This window comes from Chiloscyllium plagiosum, unplaced genomic scaffold (genome assembly GCF_037043375.1).
Source record: "Chiloscyllium plagiosum isolate Xiang-an unplaced genomic scaffold, Cpla_swu_hap1 HiC_scaffold_31, whole genome shotgun sequence".
Taxonomy (NCBI): Eukaryota; Metazoa; Chordata; class Chondrichthyes; order Orectolobiformes; family Hemiscylliidae; genus Chiloscyllium; species Chiloscyllium plagiosum.
In genome coordinates this window covers 15,992,818-16,018,690 of record NW_028270169.1, presented here as the reverse complement: position 1 = coordinate 16,018,690, position 25,873 = coordinate 15,992,818, and the positions used below count along the sequence as shown (strand labels likewise).

Below are 25,873 nucleotides of genomic sequence, written 5' to 3'. Positions count from 1 at the left end.
GTTTGATGTGCATGTGCGGCTATTGGACAAGGACAGAATCTGGACCAGCTGATGATCTCCATTGTTGAAAAGCTTGAAACTGTCAAATGTCTCAGGTTGCACATAGCTCTTGCACCAGCGATCTGGCTGCAAGTTTGGAAACGTGGCCCAGCATGAGTCAATATGTGTAGGCGAAGGAGGAGTTGGAAAAATCTTTCAATAAATGAGATGACTAGTACCTTACAATCCAGACACTAGAAGACCATGAAAATATCAGAAATGGCTAAATTGCTGAAATTGTCATGAGACAGTGCACAGAGCTAAACTGCATATCGTAGAATTGCATTCTTTTTAAATTTGCAATATCTAAATGGGACTGGATGGAGTCAGAGCTTAAGAGCCTGTACTAATCACATTTCCGCAGGCATTTTACAGATGCAATTATTTATGATGCTGAAACCAAAAAGAAAAGGTTAAAAAAAATTATAGCAATGACGTGTTTTTGCTGCATTTTTAAAGCGTAAAGCTTTTAACCTGTTGTACATAGAACATGCGTTAGTGACACTAATTCAAAGCAACTAGATTCATCATTGACATGAAGTAAAATTGGAGTCTTTCCATATTCTTGTCCAAAACATATACAGGACATAGAATTTTATGGTAATCAACTCCAATATGATTAAACTTGTATTGACAACATAACATCCATGGATTTTTAGTGAGAATTTCATCATGCATCAACAATATTGAGCGTACTTGACAAATAAAAACATACAGACTAGAATTTGAGTTAAAACCATCCCGTCACATTTACAATATATATTAAAAGTAAACAAACATCTTGGAGTGATTACAAGGGGATATTTTAATTTCAGGAGTTCAGAGGGCCGTTATAACATGCTTGTGGTCCACACTCACTGGGATGCCATCTGAACTCTTTATTAGATGACTGCCTTGGGACCACTCTTGAATATTTGCTGTTTTCCCCCCACATAAAAGGAGAGCACACAAGTGTAAAATTCCACGTGCAACCAGGTAACTAAATCTAGCAGCAAAGGATAAATAAACCATAAATTACAGAGGGTTGAAACAAGCATAATGGAAGGGAAGTGATCAATGCAGCACCAGCTGTGATTACAAAAGCATCATACAACCACAGTCAAAACAACCAAAAGCAGCACAGTCCCCTGCAGCAAGGCAATGCAGCCAGACTGGGTGCTCAGCAAATCAAATAAAAACTATAAATAATTTCAAAATAAAATCGTAACTAAAAGAAATGCTCTTCACCTTAATTCTTCAGGAAGCAGTTGGCCGACGTATCATTTACTGCAGCTTCTCATTGGTTGAGTTACAAAAAATTTCAGTGTATATTGCATCAGAATTTAAAGGATTTTAATTTTTTTTTTGTTTTTTTTTTGTTTGTGGAAGGTGTCATAAGAACCTGGTGAAATCAGAACCTCACAGAACCTAAAGACAAAAATGAAACCCGATGAAAGGTTGCCTGATAAATTGAGAAACCAAAATTAATTGAAAAATCACTTGGTGAAGAATTACAGTGAACAGCATTAGTTATTGAGGACTTTTGTTTAGTGGCCACATGCACAGTTCAAGCATGTTGCAAAAAATTAAAAGCAACGGCGAGCAAATGGGAAACAACAGTGTTGTCATTACCTTCAAATCGTCAACAGTGTATCTAAGAATGTAGTGATCTTTCTTTAAGAGATTTGTAGCTCTTAGTACACCAGCACCTGTAAATGAGTTAGCCATTCCTTCCCTCTATCACCCACCTCCACCTTCTTCCTTCAATATTTTATCAGTATTCCACTGATATAGTTAAGTCACATTGTGCTGGTGCTTACATAAAATTCATCTGTGTCCTATTTGAAAGAGGGTATTAAGAAATGTGGATTCATGCATGTGTTACACATATCGGGCATCAGTTCAGAAGAATTCAGCCCTTTGTTTTGTGTACAAATGAAGGTGTCTGAGGTCAATGTAGAATTTGTAAAGGAGTTTGTGGGGAAAGAAACACAGGAATATTAACAATTAAATTCACATCCACTTCTGAAACTATAAAGGCTTAGAACATCCTAACGATTTAGTTACATTCGAACATAAGTGTGATTAAATGGGACTAGTGAGTGGTTAAAAAAATGAGTACTGAATAATAAAACTAGACTGATTGAACGTTTTATAAGTTACTGACTGTAGAATATAGTTATGCTCTCTGGCTTTAACTTAGAATTTTTTAAAATATTGAAGTGTAATATTTCAGTCAACATCATGTGAAAATGAATTTCTTTCTTTTTCCTTGATGATTCGCTCCTCTCTCAAAGATATTGATCTCTTGGTTGGGTAGTAACTCGACAAAGTCAACCCCTGTTTGTTCTTTCACCCAATTGCAGCTGCAAGCAACTGAGGCTAGACACTGAACATGATTTCCAGGGCATCAACAGATCCACCATGGTGCTGTCCTCACTATTCTGACCAAACCTTTAGTCATCTGTCCTTATGCTGTCCCATGTAAAATTTGATCTGTTCACATTTCAGTGAAGGACCTTGGGACATTTCGACAAGGGAAAGATACTACAAAAATACAAGTTGTTGTTGTCTGTAGTTCTAGCAAAGGTCACTAGATAGCAATTAGGGAACAATTGTTCTACCCTTGAAGCAAATAGTGCAAAGAGGCCAGGGGCAGGAACACTACAAATGCTCAGCTAACTCTGACCCATCAGAGCTTATGATTTTCTTAGTCTATATATTTCTTCTGGTCAATGGTTAAACTCTGAATCATTAGTGGAGCCCATTAATCTACAGGGAAATAAAAATGAGCTTTAGGAGAAAAAAGAAAAAAAAAGCAGTGTACTAAAGGCTCAAATGGATCAAAAGAATTTCAATAGTTTTAACATCGGTAATGCCAACACTGTTGAACCTTGAGATGAGACTCTGTACGGTGCACTGCATTATCTTGCATATCACTTCAAGTGTGATTAGGCCAAACTGCATAAAAACCTTTCATCATTTTAGGAGCTGTGAGGTTCCGTGAGCAGATCATAGAAATCATTTCATGTAGCCTATCCTCGTCTTCCTCATCATCCTCGACAGAGACCGATCGGCTGGCAGCTAAGTGGTGGTAGTTAATAGTTACTGCTCAAAGAAAAGATTGAAAGGGCTGATGAGGAGCATACCTTCACTGTACAGTTCACTTACACACTGCTCCCGACAGCTAAAAACAGGCCAAAAATTGTGCTGTAACTTTTACAACTCGCATTAATGCTGCATTGACCTGATTTAATTAATATATTCTTGCACCTTAAAATTTGTAATGCATTGCAGTTAGAAAATGCATTTCTATCCAATTTTGGCAACATATTTAGAAGGGATCAATCTCAACACACTCAAGTATGAACACATTCATAGACATTTTCCTTCCCAAAATAGAACTTATAAAGATGAACTTGCACCTCAGTAAGACCACATTTAATATTCACACATCATTCCAAAATGTTGGTCTCACTCAAGGTAGCTTTACAACGGGACTCAATGGCTGTTTTAAGCAAGCTAAAATAATTCCTCTGATTGACACATGGTAATTCTGACTGGAATGAAGCATCTGTGAATATTACCAGCTTGGTTGTGATACCTTCCACAGTTGGATAGCACACACAATCAAGTCTTACATCATAAGGCCGCAAAGTGGATGGAGGCGATTAGGTCTTGATTTTGGACATTTGTTGAGAAAAGTCTATCACCACAATAAAAGGAAGATTTGGAGAAACTATTATGGAACAAAAAAAAAGTCTGGGATGGACCATGTACAAATACACTCCCTTTCTTGAGCTAGAAATATGACTGCTCACTAAAAATTGCAAGAATTAGCTGTGGAAAGTTTTGCTTCATCGTGTATGGACCACAGGAGATGGGGTGGGGGAGATATTAAATGAGTATTTTGCATCAGTATTTACTGTGAAGAAGGATAGAGTACGTGGGGAAATAAATAGCGACATCTTGAAAAATGTCCATATTACAGAGGTGGTGGTGCTGGATGTCTTAAAATGCATAAAGGTGGATAAATCCATAGGACTTGAGCAGGTGTACCCTAGAATTCTGTGGGAAAAGCTAAGGAAGTGTTTGCTGGGACCTTGCTGAGATATTTGTATCATCGATAGCCACAGGTGAGGTACCAACCAGGGAACTATAGATCGGTGAGCCTGATGTCAGTGGTGGGCAAGTTGTTGGCGGAAATCCTGAGGGACAGGATTTTCATGTATCTGCATAGGCAATAACTGATTTTTTGAAGTTTTTTTGAAGAAATAACAAAGAGGATTGATGAGGGTAAAGTAGAGGATATGATCTAGATGGACTTCAGTAAGGCGTTCAAGATTTATCCACCTTTATGCACTTTAAGACGTCCAGCACCATCTCCTCTGCAATGCGGAGATTTTTCAAGATGTCGCTATTTATTTCCCCACATTCTCTATCCTTCACAATAAACTCTGATGCAAAATACTCACTTAGTATCTCCCCCATCTTCTGCGGTTCCACACATGAGTGGACTTTATCATAGGTGGTAGATTGGTTAGCAAGGTTAGATCACACAGAATAGAGGGAGAACTAGCTATTTGGATACAGAACTGTTTCAAAGATAGAAGACAGAGGGTGGTGGTGGAGGGTTGCTTTTCAGACTGGATGCCTGTGACCAGTGGTGTGCCATAAAGATCAGTGCTGGGTCCACTGCATTTCATCATTTATTTAAATGATGTGGATGTAAACATAGGAGGTATGGTTAGTGAGTTTGCAGGTAACACCAAAATTGGAGGTGTAGTGGATATCGAAGGAGGTTACTTCAGAATACAAAGGGATCTTGATCAATGGGCCAAGGAGTAGCAGATGGAGTTTAAATTTTGATAAACATGGGGTGCTACATCTTGTAAAGGAAAGTCAGGCAGGACTTATACACTTATTGGTAAGGTCTAGGGGCGTGTTGCTAAACAAAAAGAGTCCTTCAAGCACAGGTTCATAGTTCCTTGAAAGTGGAGTCACAGGTAGATAAGATAGTGAAGGAGGCATTTGATATGCTTGTCTTTATTGGTCAATGCATTGAATACAGGAGTTGGGAGGTCAAGGTGCAGCTGTACAAGACATTAGTTTGGCTGCTGTTAGAACACTGCGTGCAATTCTGGTCTTCCTGCGAATGGGACTAGATTTATTTAGAATGCCTGGTCGGCATGAACGAGTTGGACCGAAGGGTCTATTTCTGTGACGATTAATACAAGAAGAGTCAAAAATTGACGTTTCTACCTTGCTTTTGCATATTAATTGTGCACCTGTCCAATTTTGCAAGATGTACACAGATGGGAGCTTGGCTGACAGTGATGTTATTTAAAAGAAGTAATTTCACTTTTACTGGGAGGTGTAACTTGCAAGTGCTGCAATGTATCAAACATGAAGCCTAAAACAAGGAAAATCCATCTTAGGGTGATATTTACAAGGGAATTTTATAAGACTTCCATAATTCTCAGAAGTCATGGGGGAGGAGATCAGCATGGAAAATTAGACCAGTTTGAGCTAAGCTTATAGCAACATTCAGATGGTCTTGTGGCACAATGGTAGTGCCGCTTCTTTTGGGCCAGAACATGTCTGAATAGATGGATTTTAAAAATACGCCATTGATCAGAGGTGACTGAGCAGGTGAATGCAAATTGTGTGGTACCTAGTATCTGGCTCCCACGCATAACAAGCCAATGATATGATCATAGTGGTTAAAGACAATCTACTGCTTATAACTCTGTCACTCTCTGCATAGCCCTACATCTCCTGAAAGCCCACCGCTCTTACATTGTCATTTCCTATTTCCCTTCTACTTGCAAGCATTGGAGTTACCTACTGCCCTTCAGTTACCTCCCTCATTTGGCCACAGCCATTGTAAATTTCACGCACCATCCTCACTATTTTTCTTTATAACAGGCATCTTCACAATCCTTCCAAGAGCGACACAGTGAGATACAATCTTGCGTATTGCAAGATCAGGCAATAAAGAGAAAATGCAATCAGGAGAAGGGTCGTTATCATTTCAAGGGCTGCTACTGTTGAGAGTGACCATTAATGAGAAAGTGTGTTCTACACCAGTAAGCTAAGATGGTGAAGGATAGAAGAATAGAGCCTGGAGCTTAATCTTTATGCACTATGCTTTTCTTTAGATAAGCCCACATTACAAATGACCCTGACCCAATACAAATAGTTTCAGTCCAATTCTAGAAAGATATTTTCAATTAACCTCTTCAGACACGTTTTTACACATCTCTGGAGCAGATGGGACTTGAACCCAGCTTCCTGGTCCTGAGGTAGGGACACTACCACTGCACCACTAGAACTCTCCTTGGTCTTGATATAGAGGCCTATCTGACTCTCCATAACCTCAAAGTTAAACATTCAACTAAGGTAGTGGGGAGAGAAAAAGCCACAGGCATTGCAACTGTCATAAGTGGAGAATACATTTTGTGGGTTTACCTTTTTTATCCCTTCTCATTGATTTCTCTCCTTCACATGTTCTATTTGGTACCCTTCAGATGTTATGTGCTACCAGTCATGTACTTCTGTTTACTCTTTGGTGGTCACTCCTTTTTCTAGATTGACTATTCAAGTGGCAGTGCTGCCAATGGAGAGGCATGTACAGCACACTTGTGAACAACAGATGCTTGCTTCCCCATTAAGCCTCAACTTTGATGCTTAATAGCTGACTCATGAATTCATCAATCAACCCATTTGCCTTGAAGAGAAATGAATCTGTGACTTGCTTGTTGCAGTTATTCCCTGCAAATTAAATGCATTGTTTCTGGGTTTAAGTCACTCTTTGACACCTCAAATGGCATCCCAAGCCACTGAAATGGAGTTTTTGAGAGAGACCTGGTGCTTAGCTACAGTTGATGCTAGATCAGTGACGTGCCGCTGGTGCAACCCCCTCTGATAAAAAGGAACCATCAGAAATAATGGCTATGATTTAATTGGAAGCAAGGTGTTGTGATTCCATAAAGACACATGATGTAAAGGGAGGTTGTCTTTACACTCCCCTGCCCCATCTCATCCTTTGTCCTACCTCCTGGTTATCTCTTTGCTCTGACTGATTGCTCATGGCTCAGTCACAATGGCAGACCAAGCATACCCATGTTGCAAGAGGAAGTTTGTGCTGAAGACCTGGGAAGATATTATACTCTTGTTTTCAAAAATAAACTAACGCAAAACTGAAGGTTGAGAGGTGAATTCCCCACTGTCAATGCTAACTCCTTGGGATCAAAGGAACCAACAGATTTTTACTTTTCAAAATTTGAAACTTATGCTCTCAAGGTTTTCCACGGGAGTTAATTATCCCTACACAGGGTATATTAATTCCAAACAAACCATTGCAGGGCTAGTGAACCAGATCAGGGAGATAGGTTTCAGCAGGGTAGTTCTTTATCGATTAACACGATGGGCCAAATGGCCTCATTTGTGTTACAAGTTTTCCATGATTTCTACAACACTTACCTCAATACTCTCCATTGAAATGCTGAAACTTATTTTAATAGGAGACATTTAGAACCTTTTCAATCCATATTCTAGCTTCCATCTCTCCACTTCTTCTCATACCTTACAAAGGCACATTACATATATACTACAGCTTCTGCTCATCCCAAACAATAACTTAAAATCTAAAGAAGTGTAAGACGGCTTTAATTCTTCTTATGGTCAATAGTTTTGGCTGAATCCCCACCAAAACATGTACACAAGTTTAAAATCTATCAAAGAAATCACCCACTAATTCAGTCCAATGGTAAAATGGTCACAGGTTGCCTGTCTTGTTTCTGCAAGATAGAAAATCCCACTAAATGCACAGTGCAAATGGCAAGTTAAAGCTGCCTGGGCACATGAACACAACTGACACAATTCCTGGGAGATTTCACCTGGTTCTCTTTCTCATTCAAATTGAACACAAACTTGTTGGTGAGAGATCCCATGTCCCTTACTGTCCAGTAATTCCAGATTAAGGCAACAATAAATCAGCAAATGAACGTCTACCAAAATCGGGAAATATCTGCACTTTGATGAACGAGGAATGTCAAGAACAGAGCAATAATATTAAAATTCAGAAATCATCTGAGAATCAGCAGATAACAGAACAGCAACAATGAACATAAACTCACCATAGTCATTCTTCTGTCCGGGATAAATTATTCTGAATACATAATCTGTAGCTATTTCTTCCTCCATCTGTTCTTCTGGGTCCATGGATTTGGCTCTGCTGTTTCTTTTCCGTAGTTTTGGAAATACCTTGCCCTTAGTGTTTGGGAATTTCAGCAGTTAGTTGTGTTGCTAACTACTAAGTTTGCCTAAGCATCACACTACTCATGAATCAGTTGAAAAGCAATAAGACAGACTTGTACTTATATACCACCATTCACAACACTGGGTGTTTCAAAAGTGTTTTATGGACAATTCAGGACTTTACAAAAGTGTGGTCACTCTTGTAATGGAGGAAACACAGCAGCCAATGTACTCTCAGCTCTCCAGGACTGTTATGTGCAACACTCAGGCTCTCTCCATTGTCTTAAATGAGAAATGATAGTTTAGAGAGACTTGGTGTAAAAGAAAGTCAAGAGGCCAATGAGAGCTTACATGTAAGACCCTAAGAAAAAGCAGAAGCAGGTAATTCAGCCCATTGAGTCAACTCCGCCATTCAATGTGATCATGATGATGTGATAATCCCAGAATCTATTTTCCTGTCTTCTCCATTGATTGTCTATCTCAGCCAATTTAATGGCTCTATTAACTCCATAGTGAAGAATTCCACAGATTCACTGCATAGAGAAGAAATTACTCCTCATCTCTGTCTTAAATACGTGACCCCCTTATTCCAAGATTATACCCTCTGGCCCTAGACTTCCAACAAGGTGAAACAATCTTGCTGCAACTACCCGGCCAATTTTCCTAAGAATTCTTCATGTTTCAAATAAGGTCGCCTCTCATTTCTCTATATTCCAACTTACTCAACCTTTTTTGCATAAGATAGTGCCTCCATATCTGGTATCAGCCTAATGAACCTTCCCTGGACTGCCTCCAATGCCCAGTATATCTTACGTTAGACAAGGGGCCCAAAACCATTCATAGTATTCCAGTTGTGGTCTGACTAGTGCTTATAGAGACTTAGCAAAACCTCCCTATTTTTTTAAATAAAGGACAGCATTCCATTTGCTTTCCCTATTTAACCACTGAACTTTGATGCTTGATTTTAGGGATTCATGGACTAGGACTCCAAAATTCCTTTGTTCCATGCATGCGCTCTGCAGTTTTTCTCCATTTAAATAATATTTAGCTCCTCTATTCTTCCTGCCAAAGTGCAAACCTCATATTTCCCCATAGTATGTTCCATCTGCCAAGTTTACGGGAACTTATCAAAATGAAACCAAATATCATTGCCAGGGAAAGTGATGCTCCCAGCCCGTGATCAGGCTGTTGTCATACTCTTTTGAACTTGAAATCAATTAAATTAGAAAGGTTCTCCTAATATGTGTTTCAATCTTTTCAAAAATCAGCCTAATTGGATATGGTACAGCACACTTCCATAGCCATTACGTCTGAGATTTGAGCTTGGATGTTACGGAACATAGGTAGAGAAGCTTACACGACCCTAATGTGTTAGTTTTTACATTTGATCTGGTTTAATTAGCATTCATAATAATATAAAGAAATATTGTCCTGAGCACTCTCGAGTCCTTATGCAACCAATGGAAACCACACCATGAGCTTGTTGAATGGCAGAGGGAGGCGTGAGGGCTGAATGCTCCTATTTGTTTTGTTACAGGGGCAGGAGGGCATTATCTCCTCCCAACATGGCACTGTATTTTAAATGTGTTCAGTTTCCTTTGGAATTTGGATTATTTAAATATTATACACCTTTAAGGCCTGTCAAATGGTTGACTGAGTTAACTTGATCTTTCAGACGTATGCCAATTGGAAGGCTTAAAGTCTTCCATGACCAGTGAGTACTCCAGGGACAGGATTGCATAATCTGCCTCATGAATGATATTTTGATTTAACTATCATAAGATTCTTTGAACGATTTGATTTTTGTTAGAGTATCCCCTTCAGGGGTTATCATTGGTCAAGTTTGTTCAAGTAATTTGTTTTGGATTGGTTTGAAAGTGCTGGGACACTGGGTTAGTGTGTGTGATGCTGCACTCTGTGAATAAATCTGTCATCGAGGAAAGGATCTGTGTCTAGCTTCAGGCTTCAGCATTATTCACTCACCTTTCCTCGCTGTGACCAAAGAGGGGGATCAAGCTGCCCGCGTGGTAACAGCCCATTCTCAAGGCAGGAGAGAAAGGCTAACAAGTGACCACCCTGGGGGAAGTGAAGTGGAGGTCTTTGGATTCCATCCTGACTGACTAACACGAGAGTTCCTCCACTGTCAGCTGAAAATAATGACAATTTTGCTTTCATAAGATAACAATATTACCCATTTGTAACAATATGTATGCAGCAATCACTGAGAAATTAACCCTTTGTCATTTGGGAGTACTGCATCTGTGGATGATAAAGTTACCCCCATATACATCATTATAAGTCACTCATTGATTTGTAGATTTAACATGCAACACACATATGAAGCTTAAACATTACAATTGCCCTGCCTAAAGTAATTTAGATTTAAAATTCCCTTGGAGTTTGTGTTACTATATGTTTTGTACCTATTTAACCAGATATTCACAAAAGTTGCAATTTTGTTAGTTTTTTTATTCTGTCAAGGAATGTGGGAATCTCAGGCAAGGCCTGCATTTGCAATCTATCCCTAACTACCCTGAAGTGAGTAGCTTGTTAAAGCATTTCAAAGAGAAGTTGAGAGTCAACAATATTAGTGGGTTAGGCGTCACATGGAGATCAGGGAAGGACAGTGGATTTTTTTAAATTCAGTTGCGGGACGTGGGCATCGCTGGCTGGGCCAGCGGTTATTGTCCATCCCTAGTTGCCATTGAGAAGGTGGTGTGTTGCATTCCTTCATGTGCTATGGGTTGACCCACAATGACATTAGGGAGGGAATTCCAGGATTTTGACCCAGCAACACTGAAGGGACAACAATAAATTACAAGACAGGATGATGAATGATTTGGAGGGGAACTTGCTGGTGGTGCTTTTCCAATGTATCTGCTGCCCTTGTCCTCCCAGATGAAAGTGCTTGTGGGTCTGGAAGGTGCTGTCTGACGAGCTTTGGTGAATTTCTGCAATGCACCTTGTAGATAATACACACTGCTGCTACTGTGTGTTGGTGGTTGAGGGAATGGATGCTTGTGGATGTAGTGCAAATCAAGTGGCTGCTTTGTCCTGGATGGTATCAAGCCTCTTTAGTGTTGTTGGATTTGCATCCATTCATGCAAGTGGGGAGTATTCCATTGCACACCTGACTTGTGCCCTGTAGATAGGCTTTCGGGAGTCAGCAAGTAAGTTACTCACTTTGTATTTTTCACCACTGACCTGGTTTTATAGCCACTGTGTTTATGTGGTGAGTTCCTGGTCAATGGTAGCTCCCAGGATGTTGATAGTGGGAGATTCAATAAGGGTAATGACATTGAATATCAAGGGGTAGTGGTTAGGTTGTCTCTTTTTTGGAGATGGACATTGCCTGGCATTTGTGTGACATGCATGTTACTTGCCACTTGCCAGCCCAAGCCTGGATCTTGTCCAGATCATGATGGATTTGAACATGGACTGCTGCAGTATCTGAGGAGTTGCAAATGGTGCTGAATTATCAGTGAACATCCCCACTTCTGACCTTATGATGGAGGCAAGGTCACGGATGAAGCAGCTGAAGATAGTTAAGTCTAGAACACTACCCTGAGGAACTCTTGCAGAAATATTCTGGAGCTGCGATGACTGACCTCCAACAACCATAACCATCATCTTCTTTGCCAGGTGTGACTCCAACCAGAGGAGAGTTTACCCTATATACGCATTGATTCCAGTTTTTCTCAGGCTTCTTAATGTCACACTTGATATCAGATGTGGTCTTGACGTCAAAGGCTGTCACTCTCACCTCACCTCTGGAATTCAGCTCTTTTGTCTATGATTCAACCAAGGCTTTAATGAGATCAGGAGTTGAGTAGTCCTGGCTGAACCCAAACTGATCATCACTGAAGGTTATTGCTGAGTAGGTGCCACTGAATATCATGGCTGATTACACTTTCCATCACTTTACTGATGATCGTGTGTAGACAGATGGGATGGTAATTAGCCAGGTTGGATTTGTCTAGCTTTTTGTGTACAGGACATATCTGGGCAATTTTTCACTTTGTCAGGCAGATGCCAGTGCTATAATTGGCTAGGGGAGCATCAATGGGCTCTGGAGCACATGTCTTCAGTACTATTGCTGGCATGTTGTCAGGGCCCATTGTCTTGGCACTGTTTTTCAATTTACTCAACATAATATTGAGTTGACTGAAGACTGGTATTTGTGAAGCTGGGAACCACTAGAGGAAGCTGAGATAGATCATTCGCTCCACACTTCTGGCTGGAAATTGCTGTGAATGCTTTGGCCTTATCTTTTGCACTAAAGCACCAGGTTCTTCCATCATTGAGGATGGGGATATTTGTGAAGCCTCCTCCTCCATTGAGTTATTTAATTTATGACTGGATGTGGTAGAACTGCACAGCTTAGATTTGTCTACCACTTTCCACTTACGTTGTGGGCATGCAAGTAGTCCTGTTTGGTAGCCTCACCAGGTTGATATCTCATTTTTAGGTATGCTAGTGCTGTTAATGGTATGCCCTCCTACATTCTTGACTGAACCCAATGTTGATCCCTTTGCTTGATAGCAATGCTTGAGTAGGGGATATGTCAGGCCACGAGGTTGCAGAATGAACCCAAAGTCCACAGTGCCTCATGAATGCCCAGTCTTAAGATACTAGATATGTTTGAAATTTGTCCCATTTAGCATTGTGATGATGCCACACAACATGATGGAGGGTATACTCAATGTGAAGGTAGGACTTCACCTCCACACTGACTGTGTGGTGGTCACTCTAACTGGTGTTGTCTTAGACAGATGTATCTGCAGCCGGTAGGTTGGTAAGGATGAGGTCAAATATCTTTTTCCCTCAGCACCAGCCACAGGCCCAGCCCAGCAGTTCTGTCCTTCAGGACTCAACCAGCCCAATCAGTAGTACTGCTGCCGAGCCACTCTTGGTGGTGGACACTGAAATTCCCACCCAGATTGCATTTTTCCGCCCTTGCCACTCTCGGTGCTTCCTCCAAGTGTTGTTCTCCATGGAGGAGTACTGATTCATCAACCAAGGGAGGATGATTCATGGTAATCTGCAGGAGCTTTCCTTGCCCATGCTTAACCTGAAGCCATGAGATTTCATGGGGTCCAAGTGAATGCTGAGCATTCTCAGGATACTCTTTGGAGAGTTGGTGTGGACTTGTTGGGCCAAATGGCCTATTTCCACACTGTAGGGATTCTAAGAAATATGAAATTCTATGAATTTCCTCTTGACTGTCTACCATTGTGGTGTCTGCTGGATCAGTCCTTCTGGTGGAACATATACAGGGATGGTCATGGCAGCATCTAGGACATTGTAAGATGTGATTCAGTAAGTATGACTGTGCCAGGCTGTTGCTTGACTAGTCTGCGAGATAGCTCTCCCAGTTCTAGCGTTAGCCCCCAGATGTTAGTAAGGAGGACTTTGCAAGGACAGCAGAGCTGTTTCTGCCATTCTCTTTTCTAGTGCCAGGTCTGGTTTCATTACTTTGTTGAGACTTCATAGCGATTGATACACCTAGGTGGGTTGCTAGGCCATTTCAGATAGCAGTTGAGAGTCAACCACATTGTTACGGATCTGGGGTCACACGTAGGCCACACTACGTGGGGACAGCAGATTTCCTTCCCTGAAGGATATTAGTGAAAATTAGGATTTTCCTTTTCCGAAGAGAATTCGTGAACCAGATAGAATTTTTACTGTTTTATTGTTATTCAGTTTTATTGATTGTTATCAACAATAATTGGTGATAGTTTCACAGTCACCAGTACTGAGACTAGCTTTCAATGCCAGAATTGTGTTTTTTATTATTGAATTTAAATTGCACAAGCTGCCATGAACATAAGAAATAGGAGCAGGAGTAGGCCATCTGGTCCATTGAGCCTGCTCCACCATTCAAAAAGATCATGGCTGATTTTTTCATGCACTCAGCTCCATTTACCCGCCCTCTCACTGTAACCCTTAACTCCCTTCCTCTTCAAGAATCTATTTTTGCCTTAAAAATGTTCAATGAGGTAGTCTCAATTGCTTCACTGGGACTTCCACAGATACACAACTCTTTGGGTGAAGAAGTTCCTCCTGAACTCAGTCCTCAATCTGCTCCCCCTTATTTTGAGGCTATGCCCCCTAATTCATTGTGGGATATGAACCCTTGTCCCCACAGCATTTAAGTCATATTTGCTGCTCACTCATGTAAGGGAATCATAGGTCACTAGCAATCAAAACATGTTTACATCCTGACTATTATAACATAGGCACTCAAGAAAAGACCATGCAAACGAATAAAGTGAAAAAACACTTACGCTGTTGGTGGCAATGGATGCAGACAATCTGACTTAATGGTACAGTTAAGGCATAATCCCAATAGACACTGAAAATGAGCAAAAAAATTATTTTAACATTTTTGACACTTGGAACTTTATAGTTGCAACTATTATAGTTGCAAATATCAATTTCAGAATTCCTTTGTGATCAACTGAAGATTTTTCTTTAGTAATAACAATATTTTAATCGTATAATCATGTAGCAAAGATATGCAACAGGAATTCCTTGGTGACTGGAACAGTGACTCAGCAAGATGAATGGGAAAATCCCTAAGAAAATTCTCAGGAATGGAAAGCACCAAAAAGATGTTTTAGTTGCTGTGACACTGGCTGTTGACATAAATTGACCAAGTTTTAAAAAAAGCAAAATACCACAGATGTTGGAATTCTGAATAAAGAGAGATTTCCTGGAAACATAGGGAATAAACATCCTGCACCTAAGAACCTTCAGGAAATTAAAAATGCATTTTACCTCTTTTCAAGCTCTGAATCTCCCAGAGTCCCATTCATAAGCTGGTTTGGGGTCCACTTCAGAGTTAAATGTTCTGCAGATTGATGAAGTGAGAGGTATCCTGGAATAGTCTCCACGTCCTCCTTCTGTTGAAGGAAACAGAAACATTGAGTTTACTGCTGCTTTACCAGGAAATGGTATTGCTTACAAGGCAAGTATTTATTCCCCAAACCTGGGCTCCCTTTGAGCAAAGAACGGTGAGTTACCTTCTTGAAATGTTGCAATATGTCTGCTGGAAGAACGCCACACTGCTATTAGTGAGGGAGACCTTGCAGCATGCATCGATCAGGATTTCTACCCCTCCCATCATGCAAGCCAGCTACCCCCTCTGAACAGATGCGACCAAACCAGTTGAGATGTTAGAGAAGCACTTGGTTGGCATCTGGTTCTGCTAGGACTTTGCTTTAGGTGGACATGCTGCCAGCAATCCTCCTCCTAGATATTTTCAAATCAACCTGTTCAGAGATGTAACTACAGAGCTCTGGAGCAGGTGGGGCTTGAACTCAGGTCTCTTGGCTCAAAGGTATAATTCTTCTTATAATACTTGTCTAAGATACTTAGTATCATGAGTGGTTAATCCTTCACCACAAGTCTTCAGCAGAAGAGGCATACACTTGAGTAACAAAAAGTAGTTTATTACAAGCTAGTTATGATAGGAGGTTACATTGCTTTAAGACTGGTCAATTATATCATACTTTGCAAGAGAAACTGGCAACAGGAAAAGTTAAGTCCCTGTGTCTGTCAACAGTACTGACCAGACCAAAACAATTACAACTAGATAATTAGACAACTAGAACTAATCAGCTCCTCCCATAGACTGCCCTATATCTCTCATTGGCTGGAGATATACGAATATTTCAGAGTTAACCCTTACAGGTCAGCTGCCTTATACAACACATCTCCAGCATTTTTTTTTTAAAACTTTAGATTCAGATTACAAGCATTCATAATTGTTTTCTTATTTCCCCTTCTCCACAAATGTTGTCTGGCCCACAGTGTGTTTTCCTGCGTTTTCTGTTGTCATTGTGAGCAGTGCTTCAGTCGGTGTCTGAGTCAGACGGTTGTGGGTTCAAGTAGCACTTCAGAACAGCATTCAGGAGGACATTTCGATACAGTACTGAGTGAATGCTGCATTGACAGGGGTGCTTTCCTTATGAAGAAGTGTTAAACCAAGGTTCCATCTTGTGGATATAAAAGATAGATGTTAATCTTTTGAAGAGGAGTTGGTGTTTACTTTCACTGGTGTGCCCAGGCCATTATTCATCTTCCAAACAGCCCAACTAAAAACAGATTATTTGGTAATCATCTCATTGCTGTTTGTGGGTGCTTACAATGTGCAAAATGGCTGCTGCAGTTTCAATATTACAACAACAATTATATTTCAAAAGCACTTTATTTGTTGTAAAGCACTTTGGGTAATCTGAAGGTTATGAATGGTGCTACATAATTGCAAGCTGTGGGCTCTTGTTGCACCACGGTAACATCCCTGCCACTGGACAAGGATGCCTGTGTTTAAGTCTCACCTGCTCCAGAGGTGTGTGATAACGCCATTGATTAAAAATGTCTCTCGACACAATAGAGAGGATCTTCCTTTCTGTTGTCCATTCTCAACCTAGCCACCAGATGGAGCAACACCCTGGTGGTGAGGCCATGGCAGAGGGAAGATTCCTGAGAATCAGGCTGTAGCACATCAAACCTGGACATGACTTAATTCCAAAATAAAGGGCTAAAACTGGAAAAACATTCCCCTTTGCCTGCGCCCACAATCCCCCGGCTGCTAAGCACAAAAACACCAAGGAAAAAAGAGATCTTAAAATTTAAACAAGTTCTGCCAAATTAAAGACATACATTCTCTGCTCATAGATTCAGATTGTGTCCAGACATCATTTTGTAAACCAAACCAACATTTCATCTTGCCTCAGAACACTTCAAAGAAATGATTATCTACACTGAAGCACAGTTTAAAACCTCAACAATTCTTCCAAGCCTGCGCTAATATGTTCAAATAGACTACATTGAAACAAAATTTCCTGGATAGCACTGGACAACTTCAAAGAAAATTGCCCGAACTTCCCAAATACACCATACTGTATCATTTTTTATTCATTGTTTTTGGATGACAATGTTAAGATTTTGATGCTGATCATTGTTAGTGCTAGTGAAGATGAAGAGCACACAAAATAGAAACAGAAGTAGGATTCTACTCTTTTTATTCATTCACAGGATGTGGGCGATGTTAGCTGGGCCAGCAGTTATTACCCATTCCTAGTTACCCTTGAGAAGGTGGTACAGAGCTATCTTCATGAACCACTGTAATCCATATAGAACATTACTGCATTAGGGAGGGAGCTCCAGGGTTTTGGCCCAGTGAAAGTGTTTCCAAGTTTTTTCCAAGTCAGGATGGTGAGCAGCTTGGAGGGGAATGTCCAGGTGTTCCCATGTACCTGCTGTCCTTGTCCTTCTAAATGATAGTGGTTGTGGATTTGGAAGTTGATGTTTAAGGAGCCTTGGGGAATTTCTGCAGTGCAGGTTATAGATGTACACACTGTTGCTACTGTCTGCCAGTGTTGGATGGAGTGAACATTTGTGGATGTGGTGCTAATCAACTGTGCTTTGTGCTGGGTGGTGTGAAGCTTCTAAAGTGTTGTTTGTCCCCTTGAGACTGTCCCATCATTCAGTAAGATTATCGATTATCTCAAGGGTAGGCAAAAAAAGAAAGCTAAGTCTGTGCATGAGCATTACTCACAAGTTCCATTCACACCATCAAACACCACATTAGCTATAATCATCCAGGTTGGAAGATGGAACATGCATACCTGGACAAGATAACAGACTGTGGCTGTCTGACTGATGCCCCAGAGAGTTAAGTGCTACAGGCAAAGAAAGGAGAAAAATTGTGAGGGTGTTGGAAAATGCATTGTTCCAAGCCAATTTAGCAAGTGGCTCCTTCTGATCGCACAAGTTAATGCATAAGCAGTGACTGAGTGCTGTTTACATCAAATCACTTGTTTCATTCTTTCTGATTGACTGGTAATCCTTGCTATCGATTGTGCCATAGCTTATTTCAGTGGGTTTTGATTTATTATAAATAAAAAATGGCTGTCAGTGGAAAGCAAATTAAAATAGATCAGACTGTCAGGTCTCAAGACAATTTTGCTCAAAAAATACAGACAACTTATTGCTAATTTTTTTTGAAAGGTTTATTAAAATTCCAATTCATACTGCACTGACAAGACCACATTCTTTGCTTCCTGACAGAAGCTATTGCTGGCATAAACTGTCAGAGATCATTTACAGAACTCTGGTCAAAGTTTGCAAAACATCCATAGATTATCCAAACTGAAGTTGTAATGACTGGGGTCCAAAGTTCGTAACAGGAGCATACTCATTTCATTGGGAGGGTTTGAACTCAGCAGAATCCTCTGACAGTATCTGATCTAATCACTACATTAGGGGAATTGTCTGAAGGGAAATGAATTCATGATGAGCCTTGGCTAATGTATGTGCATAAAACTCCTTTTCCTGTTATTTTATGAAGGCATGGTAAGCAAAAACACATGCAAAAACAGGAAGTGCTAGAGCAAGGGAACAGGTCTGGCACATCGGTGGAGAGAAAGCAGAGTTTCAGGTCCAGTAACCCTTCTTCAGAACAGTAGCTTAGTGACAGTGCTGCTGAGACAACAATCCAAAAGCAGAGTGTTTAAGCAGAGACAAAGAAGAGCTCTCCCAACAAACACCAGACAACACCAACTTCATCAGCAAAGATAATGTTGTCAAGCTAGTGGACCTGTGCCTCACCACCCAATTCACATTCAATAACAAGACCTACAAACAAACCAATGGAACACCCATGGGATCACCAATATCAGGATTCCTAGCAGAAGCAATTATGCAGAGACTCGAAAAAACAGCTCTCCCAACCCATCTGACCCAAACTTTGGGTCTGCTATGTGGATGACATCTTCATCATTATTAAACGAACCAAATTAGAGGAAACCTACAACACCATCAATAATATCCTGACTGGGATAAAATTCACAAAAGAGGGGGAGAACAACAACAAACTGCCATTCCTAGATGTCACAGTAGAGCGAACACTCAATGGGGAACTTCAAACCTGCGATTACGGGAAAGCACCACACACGGACCAAATACTTAACTATAGAAGCAATCATCCCAGCACCCACAAATGAAGCTGCATTAGGACATATTTCAATGAGCCACCACACACTGCAGCACTGAGGAAATACAAACAGAAGAGAAATACCTATACAGCGTATTCAAGGAGAACCCAATAAACATAGTCTGCCAATTCCTCAGCAACAAGCCCAAACAAGCAGACACAAAGTGCTCAGAAACCCTAGCCACTTTATCCTACATCAAAGACATCTCTGAAATGACGTCCAGACTACTCAGACCTCTTGGCATCAATGTAACCCACAAACCTACCAACAAACTTAAACAGCATCTAATGAACTTAAAAAGACCCTACACAAATAACAAGCAAAACAAATGTCCTTTACAAAATACCCTGCAAGAACTATAACAAACACTACATTGGGCAAACAGGCAGAAAATTAGCCACCATGATACGTGAACATCAACTAGCCACAAAAAGACATGACCCACTATCATTAGTATCCTTACATACAGACAAAGGAGGACACCACTTTGACTGGGACAAGCCAAACAGAGACACACACAAGAATTCCTTGAAGCATGGCTTTCTAACTGGAACTCTATCAATAAACACATTGATTTAGACCCCATCTACCACACTCTGAGAAAAAGAACTGAAAATGACATCATCCACCCAAAGAAACCTAAACACATAAATAGAAAGTGCTTCACCGGAGGCTCACCGGTGTTACCTAGCATGGTGACGAAACGTCTGACAACACACCTTCCAGTTTAGCAAGCAAATGTACATTCAGAACCTCGATCTGAGCTATAAATCTTTTCAAAACTCGCTAACTAGAAATATTGACTATGGCGAAAGAGAGAAAGGCTTCTTTTATACTGCCTTTCACAAATACTTTCACAACTGTTTTCAAGAAGGAGTTAGAAATACTTCTTGAAGTTAAAAGGATCAATGTGTATGGGGCAAAAGCAGGAACAGGAAACTGAGTTGGAAAATTGATCATTTCGAAAGATGGAGCAGGCTCGGAGAGCGGAATGGCCTTTTCTTGGTCCTATTTTCTACGGTTCTACTGGTGGTCCAAAGTCACTTTACAGACAAGGCACTTTTGAAGCAAAGTTAGTGCAGACAAGACAGGCAATCGACACTCAACATCAGCCCACAAACAGCAAAGTGATAATGATTAAATAATCTGCTTTTATGGATGCCCAATAAGAGATAAATATTGGCCAGGACACCAGGCAGTATGCACCTGCTCATAATCATCCAAGAGGACAGGTAAGGCCTTGATTTAACATCTTCTCAAACGATGGCTCCAGTGACAGTGCTGCACTTCCATTAACATGGTGTTGGAGTGTCAACCTCAATCTCTTTGTGCTCAACCCTGAAGTGGGAGTGACACAGCACTCCTCCAAGTCAAAAGGTAAGTTACCAGCTGTACCATAGCTGGCATATGATTATAAACTGCCATTAAAGGTCTAGTTTACCAATGTCCTTCCATGCCATCCTTACCTGTTGGGCCTGACTCCATTTCCACATGATACAGTGGATGAAACAGAATAAAAGTTTGTGCTGACGAAAAGCTTGAGGAGGAAAGGAAAACAAAGGAAATCCATATATTTTTTGTAAACTCACTTGATATCTACTTGAAATTTCTGTTGCAATTTCCTGACCTTTTTTCAAATATTCTGTTTAAAAAAAAAACTCACTGTGGTCATTACAAGGTTTTGATATTAAGCCGTGCGAGCAGCACTATCCAGCTGTTTCTTTCACCCCACCACCAGAGATCACTATACATGACTTACTGGCTGGACCAGTACATTATTTTTTCCATACAGCAAATGTGTTCTGGAATTTTGATGTAATGACTCCACGTATTCTCTTGCTGAAGCTGCAAATTTATCTTCTGACATACTTCCGCTGGAGTGTCGCTTTCTTATCTATAAAAGAAAGTTCATCTTATTAACAGCAGAACTAAACATGAACTGCTCCATTCATTCATCAATCCAAACTCTGTTATTTCATCCATATGGGGATTAGATATTTGTAAAGCTTGGCCCTGAGCATCAGCAAAGCCTATTGGGCTGCGAGGCTAATCTAAGTGGAGACTGATCCTTATCTGATGTCCAAATGCATCAAATTCCTGTGGTAACTGCAATGGATTGAACGAATCAATAAAGATAAACTGTAAGACATGGAAAGAATAAGTAATAACGCTGTCTAGAATAAACTATTAAAGGACAAGGACAAACCTATACAGGAATTGAAAGCAATTAGCTACATCTGAGAGTGGAGACTACATAGACACAACTGTGTTGATAGCTGCCTGATAAACTGGATACTTATTGCCACAAGGATAACTGATTTCCCTGCAGAAGAATTTAAGGAGTTAATCACAGAAAAGTTGTGCCTTTGTACAGACACTTAAGGCCAAACGTAACAAGAAACAAAGAAGCTGCTTTTGGTAAGGAAGCCAGATCGATCTGCAGTAACTCTACAAAAGGACTCGAAATAAGTCATCCACGTAGCACCTCAGAGACCAAAGGATGAAAATCTGAATAAGGATTGAACACAGAGCAAGTCAAGAGCAGAAAAAGGTGGACTGAACCTTGGAGACTCGTCCCAGCAGCAAATTACTATTGGTTGAAGTCCTGGCCAGATTGCAACATTAATTAAGTAATAGCTAAGTTGGGTAGCAGGCTTATAATTGCTTACTTGAGGGTTGCTTCATGCAAGAACGTTTGAATTATTGTTTCAGTACTTGATTGCCTCTGAGATTTCTTAAAGTAGCTGATTAAAGGTAACGGTGGTGAGTTTACCCAAAACAAGACTAAGCCATTAATGGAGGACAACGTAGATAACTATAAAGAGAACAGTACCCTCTTGCTTTGGATATTAGGAAGTACAGTTTATATTTGTTTTCCCTATCCTTTTGACTATCTTCATAGAATCCTAGAATCCATACAGAGTGGAAGCAGGCTATTTGGCCCTTCAGGCTCCACCAACCCTCCAAAGAACATTCAACCAGGCCCACAAGCCCTACGGCATTTTCCATGGCTATTCTACCTAGACTGTACATACCTGGACACTATGGGAAATTCAGCATGGTCAATCCACCTAAGCTGCACATCTTTGGATTGTGGGAGGAAACCAGAGCACCTGGAACAAACCCAGGCAGACACAGGGAGAATATGCAAACTCCACACAGACAGTCACCCAAGAGTGAAATCAAACCTGGGTGCCTGGCGCTGTGAGGCAGCAGTGTTAACCACTGAACCACCATGCCGCCCTTGCGTATGTCTAGAAAATTCTTCAGCAGTTTTCAGTTACTCATTAAGGCTGTGATCCTCAGAATCGATCCTTCCTATACAGGTGGAATTGGCTTGCTCAACTGATACCCCTTGATCCACAGAAGGAAAGAAAAATCAGAAACAAAAAAAAAACTACTGTAACTTGACTATGACTCTATGGACCTCTATCTCAAATAATTAGCAAAGTAATGCAGATCTCCAAGCCCATAATATTTTATTGAACTGGCTGTGGTCCCACTAATATAACAGGTTATACAGATTTCTGATTATTTTGATTCTTACACCAAGTGCAGGACGTTTCGATGGGGAATCCTGGTGTCCATGGGCTCCATGAATACGATGTCTTTGCACCAGTTCATCTGCTGATGGATCAGTCCAGTAATGGTCAGCAGTTTTAAGTTTTGTGTACTCTAATGCACAGGGACCAACTGTAACAAGAAGCAGAAAATTAAATGAATTTTCTTTTTCACTGAAGCAGAACAAGATCAAATTGTAATCAGAGTGCAAATATAAATTGCACTACTATGAAGTATGGCATTTGACACGCTTGAGTAAGGCTTTAATTCTGTCTAAAGGAAATTATGCTTATCTCTGCATTTCTCAGACCTGCTCCAACCTAGTTTTGAGCCTCACTCAACACACCACATTATAAAATTTCCATTCACGCTCCTACAATACAAGCTGCAAGGTATTGGGATATTGCAAGATTGGCACTGAGGGGGGCTTGGGATTGGTCATTGGTGACTGTTTTGGTTGACAAATAGCAAAGGAGAAAAAAAAGCTTAAAAAAGAAAATGTCTCCGATAATGAAATAATATAAGTTATGCACACGACAGTGATTCACTAATTCGCAAGACCAATTAACAATGTACATCACATTCCCAGGCAAAGTGCCATTAGGTACACAGAGTTCAGCAACAGGTCATCTCCTGTACAGTGATTGACTTGTATAAGTGATACTTATAGCTCACTCCCACCATTATGGTTCATGCGCCACAAAACAAAAACTGCTGATACTCACTATCAGCAATCTGTTTGTTAAGGCATCATTTGGAAACTGGAAAATACTATCCATGCTCTGAATTAAGTCATATTGCACTTGAAACATTAACACTGTTTGTCTCTCCCTAGTTTGTGCCTGCTGAATTTCTCGAGCACCTTCTGAATTTTATTCTGTTCCCTTTGGAGCATATGGGCTGTTAGCACAGATAGATTCATTTAAAACAGCTTACTTTTCAATGGTTGAGTGAGATTTTTCAGTAAGTGCACTGATTCATACATAACAGGAAGATTGAGGTTGGTCATTATAGAGTTATTGGTCGGAGCCTGGCAATTGTAAGGAAACTACAACTTACTTTCTCCTGTTTCAAGTTGTTTTGAAAACATCTACGAGTACCTTGACTGTTCTTCTCTTGGGGTATTAAGTTTGTTGACCATCAATGACTGTGATGGGCACTTTCTAGTGCAAGCTATTACATCAAGAACATGTACTCTGGCTAATTTCTTTTCCTTGCCTCTGTCACTTCTAGGATAGTGAAGTCAGTTGTAGCCCTTAAACCACGAACCCCTACCACCAATTCCTAGGACAGTGAATCCAGTTGTAGTATTTAAACCACTAACCCACACCCCCAAATCCCTATGACAGTGAATCCAATTTTAGCTTCTAAACAACTAATCCACACCCACAAAATCCTTGGAGAGTGCAGCAAATTGTAGCACTTAAACACTAACCCATATCCTCCCAAACCCTAGGACAGTGAAGCAAATTGTAGTTCCTAAACACTAAGCCATAGTCCCAAACCAGAAACCAGCTAAATTGTTACAAATCTTCCCATTCAGCATTGCTCAGTTACCACAGAGTGACCGAACTGCTCCATTGGGCATTTGATGAAGCAACTGGTAGAAACTTTTAAATTGCACATAAATTTCTTGCTTACAAAATAAAAACAACCTCCCCCCCCCCCCCCGGTTTGCATGTTTGTTAATGATTAGAATATTAATTCAGAACCCTTACCCAGCAGAGAAGCTAGAATCGGTCCACAGACTGGATCAGACATTAGGGCTTGCTTTTCATAGTATTTGCTGAAAGAAATAAAATGATAAAGTATTTATATCTGAGAAATTCAAGCAGTGTTGCATACAAGAGAGAAAGGCCTAGAAATGAACTGGAGACCATGTCCCAGTGGAACACACATTGTGAGCATCTAATGATACCAATGGCAAGACTACAACAAATGGCATGGAACTAGCAAACTGCATGGACATGTAATTGCACCAGAGACAGTTCATTGGCTGCAGAAAGAAAACAGTTAAGCTAGTTGATTGGAACATCAGTCGAGCAGCTCAGAATCAGGGCTGAAGAGCGCTCCCCTTGGCTCAATATTCAATTAAATAAAAATTTTTATACTTATCTATAGTATCATGACCTTGTTGGGAAGTGGGGGGAGGGGGGGGGAGGTTGGAAAAGCATATTTAAGAAGAGCTGGTTTGACAACAGTCAACAAATTTTTCAAACTGTCCCATGAAACAGGCACGAGGATTCAATTAGGACATGTAACTGGCTCAATACCATTCTTAAGTAGGTCAATGCTGGAGTGCCCTACCTAGTATATCATTTCTGACACAGGTTCTGTGGGCACTATCCAACAAAGGTAATGCAAAGGACATTCTAAGCTAAAATGTTCAAAATCATAAGTAAATGAGGTGAAGAATAATAGCATAGATGGAAATGACTGGCTGGCCACACATTGAAATCCAAATCTCTGCATTATAAACTTTAATGGTTTACTGTATTGGGTCATGGCATGAAGGATGTAGATTTGTGGTTTCAAATTCAACCCCAGATTCTTGTTCGTTGCTCAAAGTAAAGATACCCATGTTCATTACCTGAAGTCTTTGATAGGGTTCCAGTTGAAACACAGGTGATTTGTAGAGGCTGGACAAGTTCTACCTCAAGTAGGATATAAGACCACAGTTGATTGCATGATTTACTGTCTTGAGACTACCTCTCATTACATTCTCTCCCTCTGTCTCAAGTGTGCTTGCTATGAGAGATGTGCAATGTTTTTCAGTTGGCCATTCTAGGTACAGCCAATCCTGCATGAGCTTCATCCAGGAATTGGAGTCAATATTAAAATTCTAAAGTTAAGTCTTTTGAGTTATTGTGGAGCTTCTTTTAATTTCCATGTCCCTCAGTTTCAAGCTCTCAAGTTTCACTTTGGTTTTTGCTCTAGCAAGTGTTAGGCATGCTGACTACAATTCACTTGTGACAGTCTCAGTATGGTGCAGGTGCTTGGCGTACCAGCTCAGGTGAACACCTCAGTGG

General features: G+C 40.5%; 1 protein-coding gene across 3 annotated transcripts in view; it reads right to left on the bottom strand.

Annotated features, from left to right (window-relative positions):
• The window catches only part of sgsm2 (small G protein signaling modulator 2), a 216,565-nt gene that overhangs the window by 28,767 nt on the left and 161,925 nt on the right, over nt 1–25,873 (bottom strand). For 2 of the 3 annotated variants that reach the window (XM_087977285.1, XM_043718289.2), the window contains exons 5-12: nt 24,563–24,630; nt 22,831–22,976; nt 21,043–21,177; nt 15,061–15,185; nt 14,568–14,635; nt 10,264–10,427; nt 8,160–8,292; nt 2,992–3,126 (exon numbers count right to left, since the gene is read on the bottom strand). In XM_087977285.1, coding sequence (XP_087833411.1) covers nt 2,992–3,126; nt 8,160–8,292; nt 10,264–10,427; nt 14,568–14,635; nt 15,061–15,185; nt 21,043–21,177; nt 22,831–22,976; nt 24,563–24,630 — 974 coding nt within the window. The remainder of the gene's footprint in view (nt 1–2,991; nt 3,127–8,159; nt 8,293–10,263; nt 10,428–14,567; nt 14,636–15,060; nt 15,186–21,042; nt 21,178–22,830; nt 22,977–24,562; nt 24,631–25,873) is intronic. The other variant, XM_043718290.2, reaches the window with a different exon arrangement.